This window comes from Ursus arctos, unplaced genomic scaffold, assembly GCF_023065955.2.
Source record: "Ursus arctos isolate Adak ecotype North America unplaced genomic scaffold, UrsArc2.0 scaffold_2, whole genome shotgun sequence".
Taxonomy (NCBI): Eukaryota; Metazoa; Chordata; class Mammalia; order Carnivora; family Ursidae; genus Ursus; species Ursus arctos.
Genome location: NW_026622874.1, coordinates 39,217,715 through 39,229,346, shown reverse-complemented (window position 1 = coordinate 39,229,346; position 11,632 = coordinate 39,217,715). Strand labels below are relative to the sequence as shown.

Sequence of the window (11,632 nt, the reverse complement as noted above, 5' to 3'; positions counted from 1 at the left end):
TACCCACTTGACTTTTAGGGTTTTATTCACTCCAGTCCTTTTTCTGTTTGCTTAGACTTATGGCACGTGATACAAACAGCTAGGCAGAAGGCCTGCAACACTGCAAAAAATCCTGATATTTCCAGAGCAAAGGGAAGAGGGAACCAAAGAGGAAGTTAGTTTCTCTAAAGGAGCCTGCCAACCCTTCGTCTGCAGATGGATTGTGCCTGCTGATCAAACCACAGCTATGAAACATGTGACTCATGCTATCAGGAAGAGATCCAGGGCAGGCAGAGAAGTGGGGGGTAAAGAACTGATGGCTATGTTTACTGCTGACTTTTACGAGTTTCAGACCAAATTCCCACATAGTTCTTATATGGCAGCCACAATGGAATATTCTGCAGAAAACATCTGAAACTCTTTGCTCTCTTTCCACTCTTCCCAGTCTTCTACACTTTTTTTTTTTGAAAGATTTTATTTATTTATTTGACAGAGACAGCGAGAGAGAGAGTGAACACAAGCAGGGGGGAGTGGGGGAGGGAGAAGCAGATTCCCCGCTGAGCAGGGAGCCTGATGTGGGGCTCAGTCCCAGGACTCTGGGATCATGACCTGAGCCAAAGGCAGACACTTAATAACTGAGCCACCCAGGCGCCCCCGCCAGCCTTACACACTTTGCTCATGCACATACACAGAGGTACCCCTAATCTGGGGGCTCCTCTTGTTTTTCTAGCTCTCCTAGATGGCAACCGGCCACTTAGTTATCCAGTCTCAGAGATAGATCATTTATCTTCTGTCGCCCCCATTACAATACAGACATCCAATTCATTTCTAGGTTCTATATGATTTTATCTTTAATAGTTCCAGATACATTCCTATATTGGTATTTCCTCTGCTACCACATAGTTCAGGCCTGTATCTCTTGCCCAGACTCCTGGAGCAATAACTTCCTGATAGCTTTACCTCTACTACTTCTTTCAGTCTGGCCCCTCCATTTGGTCATCCGTGTTCTTCCTCAAGTACAAGTACTATCATTACAATACCTAATATGCAGCAAATTTTCAGTGAATATCAAAGTTATTTCTGGCCTAAAATTCGATAGATTCCCATTGCCCATATATAAAGTTCAAATTCCTTTGCATGACTTTAGACCCTGGTGCTCTGGGCCCCACTCTACCATTCTGATCTTCCCTCCCTCTACTATTCTCTCTTCCCTTAGGTGTAATGTGTTCAGTGGACTACTAACCTTTCTTAAATTTGTTCTCACCTTTGTTCAGGTATTCTACTGTTCTTCTTTCTAAAATAATCTTGCTTTTCACACAAAATCCCATTCACATTTTGATGCCTAATTTAAATGTCACCTAGGTAAAGCCTTTTTCTGACTCTCCAAATGGAGTTAATTCCCGAATCCTGGCTTCCATCTGCTTTGTTCCCATGATTGTCTTTATCACATGCCATTGGTTTTGGGGTATGTCTTCCTGTTTAGACTGTGTTCTCAAATATAGGGTGCCTATTATTGTATCCTCAGGGTTTAGTTATATTACGGAGTGACTCACTGTTGAATTACTGAAGGACAAAGAGGAAAAAGAAAAACATGCAAATGGGGGTGGTGGGTAGATTAGACATTACCTAATCAGGTAGCTTAGTTCGCCTTCATATTGTGCTTCCCTTGCCATTGCAGGACATCCATGGCCTAATGCACTAGAACTGATAAGCTAAAGATCTAAAGACTAATCAAATGGAACAGGAAAGTATAGTGTAATGACAAAGTGGTGGCTTTAGAGCCATGCCTGGATCTATGGACCCTGGAAAGTAACCTTTCTGACCTTTACCTTCCTCAGTAACAACCCCATAAGGAAATTGTGATGATTCAATAGGTTTGTTTCTAAAGCATTTCAACACGGTGTTTTGCCACATAGGTAAACGGTCACTGTGGTCAGAGACCAGCAATTAAAGCTTCCAGGCATCTTTTTCCAACACCAAAAAGGTACGTGTCCCTCTAAGTAGTCTCTTACTGAAGAAACTAATGTGGGTAAAATTTGCTGGTGTGTAGTGTGACCCAGATTCCCCTCACATGGCCTCCAGAAACGTCCCCATTCGTTTATAAGACTAAATCCAATCTCAGTAAACTAAAAGGTACGGTCAACTTTAATGAATTATTTACCCGGGTTTTACTCAATAGTAAGGGAAGGCCAGTGACCAGGTGAGTATGAAGAGAGGATTTGTCACGTCCCAGGAAGTGAGTGACCGTGTCACAAAGCCAGCGACACCTAACCGCCCAGGGTAAGCAATGAATGAGGCGCTTGCGCAGTAGAATCCGGGGGCGGGGGGAAGCGGACGACTGCGCAGAGGGGGAGTGGCCGTGCGCTCCCCGCCCCGTCTCTGAAAGCCGCGCCAGCGCAGTTCCGAAAGATCCCACCGAGACAGCGCCTGCGCGGTCGTGGCCGAGGAAGCTGTGGCGGCAGCGGCGATGGAACCAGCCGAGCCGCTGAACGACTTAGTGTCAGCCGAGGGCCGAAACCGGAAGGCGGTGCTGTGCCAACGCTGTGGCTCCCGGGTGCTGCAGCCAGGGACCGCTCTCTTCTCCCGCCGACAGGTAGGGAGGCAGGTTGGAGGCGCCTCACACCCGCACGCCTTCACAGGGGGCCTTGGCGGCTGGAGTCCCGGTCCCCGCGCGCGTTTCCGGAGACCGCGCCCCAAGTCGCGGCCGGGCTCCGCCCGAGGCTGCCCGCGCCGGAGTCGCGCGGCGGGAGGGACCCCCGGCCCTGTCCCCGCGCTGTGTGTGGACGCTGCTGCTCCGCGTGCGGTGCGGGGCTGAGCCGAGCCCGCCCGCTTCCGAGGGCCCGGCGCCCCGGGACTCCCGCAGCTCTTGCAGCTCCACGCTGCGGAGCGGCCGGATGGCGCCCGGTGTACCTGGACTCGCGGCCCGCATCACAGCGCACCCGCCGGTCTCCCTTCTGTCGGGCGCCTCTCCGCCCCAGGAGGAGCTCCAGAAACAACTTTGGTGTAAGGGATGTGACAGATGATTCCCGTAACCTACACGCTTTGCCAAGGTACTGGGTGGAACGCAGGGCTTCTCAAACGAATCCTATTTCAAGTGGGATGGACACCTCAAATCCTGAAAATCAATTTTGAAGGAAGATTTAATTTCTATTTTAATCTTCAAGTTACTAATTTTAATCTCCTTCATATTGCCATCACCCCAAAAGGGGAAAGTTGAAAACGTTTTTTTTATTTTGGTATATTTTTATTGAGGTGTAACATACCCACGGGAAAGTGCAAAGTATAATCTCATTTCAACTGTGTGCATACCCTATCACTCAGAATTGCCCCTAAAAATATGCTCTGCCCTCATGACCTGTCACATTGGGAGTTAGGTTTCAACATAAGAATTTGGGGGGAACGCATTCAGCCTATAACAGGGTGCTACTGGCCCCTAGTACATAGAAGCCAGGAATGCTGCAAAGCATAAGACACCAACCCCCACTCTCCCTGGCCCAGCAACAAAGAATTACCCATCCCAAAATGTCAGTAGTACCAAGATTGACAAATCATGGCTTAAAGACAACAAAGCATATTCACATCTATAATCTCAGTTGATCTTACGATGTTGTCAGTAATTGTTGTTTATACCTCTAGCCCGTGAGGTCCTGTATCCTGTCCATCTCTGTATCACCTACACTAAAGACTGTGCACATAAGTAAGATCTTAATACTTAGGTTTAAATCAAAGTAGTGAACAAAAGCTGTTAGCCCAGTGTCAGTAATGGGTTAGCGTGGAGAGAATGGATTAGTATGTCCCTGTTGGTGCAGCATGTGTTTTTTGTAAGTCCTACAACTGGTTGTTTTTTTTTTTTTAATTTTATTTATTTGACACAGAGGTGGGGGGAGAGAGCAAGCACAAGCAGGGGGAGCAGCAGGCAGAGGGAGAAGCAGGCTCCCCACTGAGCAAGGAGCCTGACGCAGGGCTCCATCCCAGGACCCCGGGATCACGACCTGAGCCGAAGGCAGATGCTTCACCAACTGAACCACCCAGGAACCCCTCAATAAAACTTTAAAACTGATGAAGCATTTTAATATCAGGACGTTATGCTAAGTGAAATAAGCTAGTCACAAAAAGACAAATACTGTATGATCCCACTCATATGAGGTGCCAAGGGTAGTCAAATTTGTAGAGACAAACAGGACAACGGTGGTTGCCATGGACTGGAAAATGGGGAGTTAGTGTTTAAAGGGTACAAAGCGCCAGTTTGGGAAGATGAAAAAATTCTAGAGGTGGATGGTGGTGATGGTTGCATAACAACATATATGTATCTAATGCCACTAAACCGCACACTTAAAAAATGACTTAAATGGTAAGTTTTAGGGGCGCCTGGGTGGCTCAGTCTGTTGAGCGTCTGACTCTTGGTTTTGGCTCAGGTCGTGATCTTACAGTCGTGGGATCACCACCCCGCCATATTGGCCTCCACGCTCAGCGGGGAGCCCGCTTGGGGATTCTCTCTCCCTCTCCTTCTGCCCCCCCCCCACTCACGCTCTCTCTCTCTCTGAAATAAATACCATCTTTTTAAAAAATAAGTTTTATGGTATGTATATATAGTTGATCCCAAAAAATTAGGAATTAGAATGGAACATGCATCTCAACTATGTTGAGCAATGTTCTTCAGTTGCTTTGTAACAAAATCACCCAGGAATGGTGACCTAAAACATTAATATTTATTTTGCTCGCAATTTGGGGAGTTGACTGGGCCTAGCTATACAGTTCTCATTTGGGGTCTTTCGTGTGCAGTCAGAAGGGTCATGTGAAACGCTGTCTCCCTAAAGTGTCTGCCTGTGGACTGGGAAGACTTGAACACCTGAGCACCGGGACAGGTTCTGGGGGCATCCCTCCGGGTGGTCTCTCCACGTGGTGGCCTCAGGAGCCTCAATTCTTACGTAGAAGCTGAAGGCTCCCGGAGCAAGTGTTCCCACCGTGTAACCAGCAAAAGCGGCCTGGCCTTTTCTAACCTAGCTTGTCACCTCCACCGCAATTGACTCATTGGGGCTGGCTCTCCCAGGCTCAGGGAGAGAGGCGTGGACTCCACCTCCTGGTGGAAGGATTGTCAAAGAATTTGTGCACATTTTAAAACCACCACAAACACTCACAGAAGGTAGAAAATTATAAAAAAGTTACCAGAACTTTACTCTGTATTGTAACAGTTTTTATTTTCATCTATATTGTAGCATGTTTGCCAAGTTTTCCACCATGAGAATGGATTTTCACAAAAAGAAAGAAATTATTTTTAAAAGGGTAGTTAACAGTTCTTTTCTTTTTTTTTTTTTTTCCTTTTCAAAGATTTTATTTATGAGATGCCTGGGTGGCTCAGTCAGTTAAGTGTCTGCCTTCGGCTCAGGTCGTGATCCCGGGGTCCTGGGATCGAGTCCTGTGTCGGGCTCCCTGCTTGGCGGGGAGTCTGCTTCTCCCTCTGCCTGCCGCTCCCCCTGCTTGTGCGTGCGCTCTCTCTCTCTCTCTCTCTGACAAATAAATAAATAAATAAAAATCTTTTTTAAAAAAGATCTTTATTTATTTGTGAGAGAGCACGTGAACAGGGAGAGGGGCAGAGGGAGAGGGCCGAGCAGACTCCCCGCTGAGCAGGGAGCCCGATGTGGGGCTCTATCCCAGAACCCCGGGATCATGACCTGAGCTGAAGGAAAACACTTAACCAACTGAGCCACCCAGGTGCCCTTGTTAGCAGTACTTGAAAAAGCAAAAGGAGTTCCACTGACAATCTCGCTGAGTTGGGGTATTCTACATCTCTCTGAGGAGATGCTCCAGGATTAGGGTACTGCCTGGGTCCTGAGCAGTTGACCCACCTGGTCAGGGATGTAACTGGCAACTTTGGCCCCCAACCAGCTGAGTTAGCAGCCTCAAATTAGATAGTAATTTCTTGATTTCCACCCCAATGGTCTATCTGGAAAGCCCAATTGTATTCCAAATGTTAGATCCAAAAACTTGACCCGCAATAGCCTTGGGCACTGCAGAGAATGGGTTGAGAGCCACACAGATACATGTACAATATATATCTAGTCTTGTGGATCTGACTTACAGGATTTAAATAAAAATGGGAATTTTGAGAAAGAGAGGGACAGGACCCAGTCTGCCCCTTGAATGAATGGCGAATAGTATTTCCCTTAAATCACTACTCAGAAGAGACTCCAGAGGTGGTGGTCTGCGTTATAACAAAAAAACAAACAAACAAAACCCACTGGGAAGGAAGCTAGTGCTCCTTTGTTGGACACTTTATAAAGGCTAATGTTTCAGAAGTCTTTGATTTTTCTCCCCTTGAAGTTTCCCTCGCCTTATGTGTAGTTGTTGATTTCACACCTACACTATAGGCCAGAAATCTGTCTAGGGAAATTTAGGCCAAAGAGAGATTAAGCTAGGATTGGAGTCCAGGTTTCCTGGTCCCTGAATTTTCCTCTTTGCCTCTGCCTGTTCCCATTTTCACTTAGGGTAAAACAAAGCATTAGGGACTCGTCTAAACATTAGATGAGGTGAAAAGGGTGACTGGAATGACAATAACAGGAGGCGGGACTGTCCTATTTTGTGATGTTCTCAGATGATGTCTGGGGTGACACCGCATAGGGTAGTGCACAGATACCCGTTTTAGTAAGCCAGGTGCTGGGAAGATAGGGAGTAGAAATGTTCTGGATCAGTGCTCCCTCCTCCCTATTAGGGACAGCCACTGGCCAGAATCTGGCCCAGAGTTCAGAGGTGCAAACTCCAGGGTATTTAACACATACCAACAGCTTCGTGATTCCCTAACCATTGCGTTCAGGAAGAGGCTTGCTCATCCTACCAAAGCATCTGCCTCTTTTGGACTAATGTCAGTCCAGTTTTTTTTAATTAAAAAACAAAATGTTTTTTGGGGGCGCCTGGGTGGCTTAGTCTGTTGGACGTCTGCCTTCGGCTCGGGTCATGATCCCAGGGTCCTGGGATCGAGCACGGCATCGGGCTCCCTGCTCAGCAGAAAGCCTGCTTCTCCCTCTCCCTGCCGCTCTGCCTACTTGTGCTCTCTCTGTCAAATAAATAAATAAAATCTTTTTTTAATAATTAATGAGGCACCTGGGTGGCTCAGTTGTTAAGCGTCTGCCTTCGACCTAGGGCGTGATCCCAGAGTTCTGGGATCAAGCCCCACATCAGGCTCCTCCGCTGGGAGCCTGCTTCTTCCTCTCCCACTCCCCCTGCTTGTGTTCCCTCTCTCGCTGGCTCTCTCTCTCTGTCAAATAAATAAATAAAATCTTAAAAAAAATTAATTAAAATGTTTTTGCTTTTATTCTGCTTGCTAATGTCAGACTAGCACACCGAGGCCATCCTATTTTATTAGAGTTTGGGGATGCAGAAGTGTACCCTGGGGTGGAAAATAAGTGTACTGTCAGCGGCCATAATGATGAGGAGCAGAGGGGTAACAAGCTTTGATGGCATCGTATCTTCGAGTACACTGGGGCAACTAAAGGTGTGTAAACTAACCACAGGGAAGAAATTAAAGGGTGTGTATGTGTGTGAGGCTTTGTCCTAATGATTGGGAAGGCTTGTTGATTTGTGGGTACAAGGACCTTGGGATGATATTCCAAATTCTAGAACTAGATTTTCCTTTTTAATGCTTTTTGTAAGATAAATCCAGCATATACATAACACTGATAGAATAGAGCAAAGCCAGATAGCCTGTATTTATTCTTTTGATAAATATTTGAGTTCCTGCTCCATATCCGTTATTATTCTAGGCACTGGGGTTATAGTAGTGAACAGGAAAGGTAAGCTCCTTGCTTTCCTGGGGTTTACATTCTAGTGGAGGGAGACCCAAGGTAAATAACTAAGCCAATACATTAATTTTAGAGAATAAGAAATAAAGAGGTAGTGGCATAAGGAAACTTCCGGGGGTGACGAATACCCTTGCCATCTTGCTGGTAATGGTTTATCAGTATTTGCATGGGCCAAAATGTATCAAATTGTACACTTTAAATATGTGCAGTATATGTGTCAGTTATACCTCAGGAAAGGCATTTTAAAAAACAAAATACAATGGGCAGTATGGGACGCTAACTCAGATTGTTTGGTCAGAGAAGGCCTCCTGAAGAGGCTGCATTTGAGCTGAATATCATGGAGTCGGCCTTGCCAAGATCTGAGGACAGAGCGCACTCACCCTGTCTGAGAAGGCGAGAAGGCCAGTGTGGCGGCAGCAGAATGACCTAGAGGAAGATTAGGAACAGGCAGGGCCTTACAGACCACGGTAAGCACAGCAATGAAGCCACGTAACAAACCGGGCATGACCGAGAGGTGACAGAGGAGCGACCTGGCATCCTGGTCTATAACTCAGCAGTAGGGCTCCTCATTTCGTTTTCATTCCAAAAAAAACTGCCAGGGAGCGGTGTAAAGTGTGAGCAGATGGGAGTGATGATGTGACGGGCCAGTCAATTTGCGTGTGCTTTGTGTTCTCTTCCACCGCAGCTTTTCCTTCCCTCCATGAGAAAGAAGCCAGCTCTGGCTGATGGCAGCAATCCTGATGGCGATCTCCTCCAGGAGCACTGGCTGGTTGAGGACATGTTCATCTTTGAGAACGTGGGCTTCACCAAGGACGTGGGCAACATCAAGTTTCTGGTGTGCGCAGACTGTGAAATCGGACCAATTGGCTGGCATTGCCTAGATGACAAGAACAGTTTCTATGTGGCCTTGGAACGGGTTTCCCATGAGTAACTGAGGGGAGGGGGACGCAGCTCCACCCCCAACTATAAAAGCTACTCCACTCAAGAACTGGTGTTTAAGCTGGTGTAACTGCCCTGCCGCCACCTTCTCTGTACTGATGTAAATCACGAGCGTCAGCACGTCCGTGGAACGTGCACAGGGCTAATCCCCGCTTCCTTAAAGCCGCAAGTGCATGCCTCTTACGTAGCTCACTTTGCGTATCTCCCTTTTCCCCTAGTTGCAGGACACTGGAACACTTCCACAAATCTCTCATCCCTGGCATCCTGCCTGGGCTCTCCGACCCTGGGCTCCCTTGTTTCTTGCTCTGTAAGAGCAGTATTCAGCCTGTTAGCCAAGATGACCCATGACAGCCGGCGCTCATTCTAATAGTTCAAGCCACCTTTTTGTCTCATTCAAGGAAGCATACAAGTGTCTGAGAGTGACTTTGTTGTATGACTAGCTTTATCTACAGTAATTTATTCTTTTTAAAAATACAGCATTTACAGACTTCGGTATTTAACTACTCATAAGAAACACATTACTTTGGACACACCTGTAATACCATGTTTGAGAGCCGAGCCTCTAGGTTGATAATGACTTTTTATTGTGAAGATGAATATACCCCCTTTTCCCTTCAAATCTTGCCGTGGTTTCTCTTTACATTATAGCCTGTAAGTTGAGAATCAGATTTGCAACCCTATCTGGCAGCCACCCCAAGGAAAACTCCACCCTGGCTTTCATTCAGAGTGGAGCATGTGGGATATAGGAGGGATAGGCCTTTGCCAAATTATACGTGACTTTACAGGTTTGTCTTATCTGGGCAAGTAACTCTTCCTTTGTTCTTAGGAAAGACTTCTCTCATGGATAGTGTCGTTTACTGAACCTACGGAGCATGGTCCTCAGAGCTTTGGTTCGTTTGGAATCCCTATACCAACCCAGAACACAAACTTTCTGTCCAGATGCCACTGTCTCTATAGCTGTGGGATTGCTCTCACAGTTTCGTGTTAGCAAACTTACTAAGCCTTCAATATGATTGTAACTTGTTCTGTCACTTCTCTTCTGAAGTGACTCAACATCTTAGGAATCTCTGTGACCAGGTCTCAGGTGTCCTACCTCTAAGACTGAGGAGACCCTAGAATTAAAATAAGGACGAAATAGAAACCCTACAATCTACAGCCCATCCTTCTGTATCTGTTGTGTGCTTGCTTCTGCCTTCTTTCTCCCCAGAACTTTTCTAAGGGCTCCCCAACTAAAGTGTGGGCCTTGGGCACGATTTTGCAACCAACCTACTCTAGAAAGGTGGCTTCCTTCCCCAGTCATAGCCTCAGCGAGCTCTAGTTGAAAATGAGAGAACTGTTCTCTAGACAAACAGTCAAATGTCCGTGATTGTGGCATTTGCGAAAAACAACTGTGAGAATCATCCACTCAGGTCAGAAGGAACAAAACCAAGCAGATGCCTCTAGGGGCATGTGGCCCCTCCTATCACAAGCCAAAACCTAAGCAAAGCTTTTGTTTTTAATTAGACTTTGGCTTTTCTTTCCTTTTTTAATCACAGAAATAGTACACATTCATTGCAGATAAACACAAAAGTGGGTAAAAACATTTTTTTAATCACTCATTTCTACCATGCAGAGATTGCCTCTGGTAATGTGGTGAAACTCCGGTTCTCAGTGTTTTTCTATATGTATATATAAACATGTATAGTTTTTAAATATAAATACGATATCATACTGTGCTCTTTTAGAACTTGCTTTTTCCATTTGACAAAATACTTCCCATGTTAACAGATAACCATCTGTGGACACCCTTGTTTTTAGTATTCCATTGTATTTCTGTATTATAATTTATTTAAACAATCTACTATTAGATTGTCTCCAGTTTCTTACAAACAGTGTGATGTAAGTGCAACTTTATAGTTAAATCTGTATACACATTCTTAATTATTGCCTACATTATTAGAAGGAGAATTGCAGGGTATGCACGTTTTCATGGATTTACTCTATTGACACACATGCTTCAGCAACAGCTGTGCTAATTCGCCCTCCCCCAGCCGCGTAGAAGAGCACTCGTTTCTCTGAACCTTCCTAACACTGGGTATTTATTATCGTTAAAAGAATATTTTCCCAGTTTCGTAGAGAAAGTATCTCACTGTTTTAATTTGCATGTATTTTATGTTTAATGAAATTTTTATACACTTATTGGTCATTTGTATTTTTTTTTTAAGAGAATTGCCAAACATTGTTCCCCAATAGCCAAAAATATCGTTGGTATTCTGCCTGTGCAGTTTAATTTGAAAGAAATAAAGGCATTTAAACAGTAGAAATTAGATTCCTGTATGTCACTGGGAAGAATATGCAATTCGAAAAAGAGGAGGAGAGTGGAAACCTGAACTTTAGGGTTTCTCTTGAGGCCTGTCGACTAATTAATCATTTAGTGTCTGCTATAAAAGGAGGATGTCACCTCTTTGTTCCCCTTACACATAACAGGCTCTCATAGGCTCTCGATAAAGACTTGTGAAACCGTTAACTGCTTTGTCATAGGTAGATAGAAGTAGCCCGTGAGTATTGAAACCTGCTGCTATGAGTATAGGAACCTGCGGTTCCTGTTAGGAGAGCAATTGATTTTCCCAAGGCCTAACTGTTTCTACAAAATTCTTTGTTCACACAGACTCCAAGGTGGACAGTGGTGTACTGACATTTTACATACTGTTACTATGCCATGCGTGAGCATACTCAAGTTTCTCCAACGTGTAACTAATGAAAACGTGTCCCTGATAATGGTGGATAGGTAATTTTGGATCACCATCCCACTGAGGGCAACTAGAAAGGCTGGACAAAATATTTTAAAAATCCAAAGGCATCAGAAAGCTAATGTGTTTGAAGAAGTACTGGACCAGGACCACTGAGAAGATAGAAGCCCTGAGAAGTGGGCTTGGTGT

General features: G+C 45.4%; 1 protein-coding gene across 1 annotated transcript; it reads left to right on the top strand.

Annotated features, from left to right (window-relative positions):
* The first annotated feature begins 2,347 nt into the window (after positions 1–2,347).
* On the top strand, positions 2,348–11,017 carry RABIF (RAB interacting factor). The gene is made up of 2 exons (XM_026480629.4): positions 2,348–2,572; positions 8,461–11,017. Exons 1-2 carry the CDS (start codon positions 2,447–2,449, stop codon positions 8,704–8,706), a joined length of 372 nt encoding a protein of 123 aa, XP_026336414.1. The 5' UTR covers positions 2,348–2,446; the 3' UTR covers positions 8,707–11,017.
* The last annotated feature ends 615 nt before the right edge of the window (positions 11,018–11,632 follow it).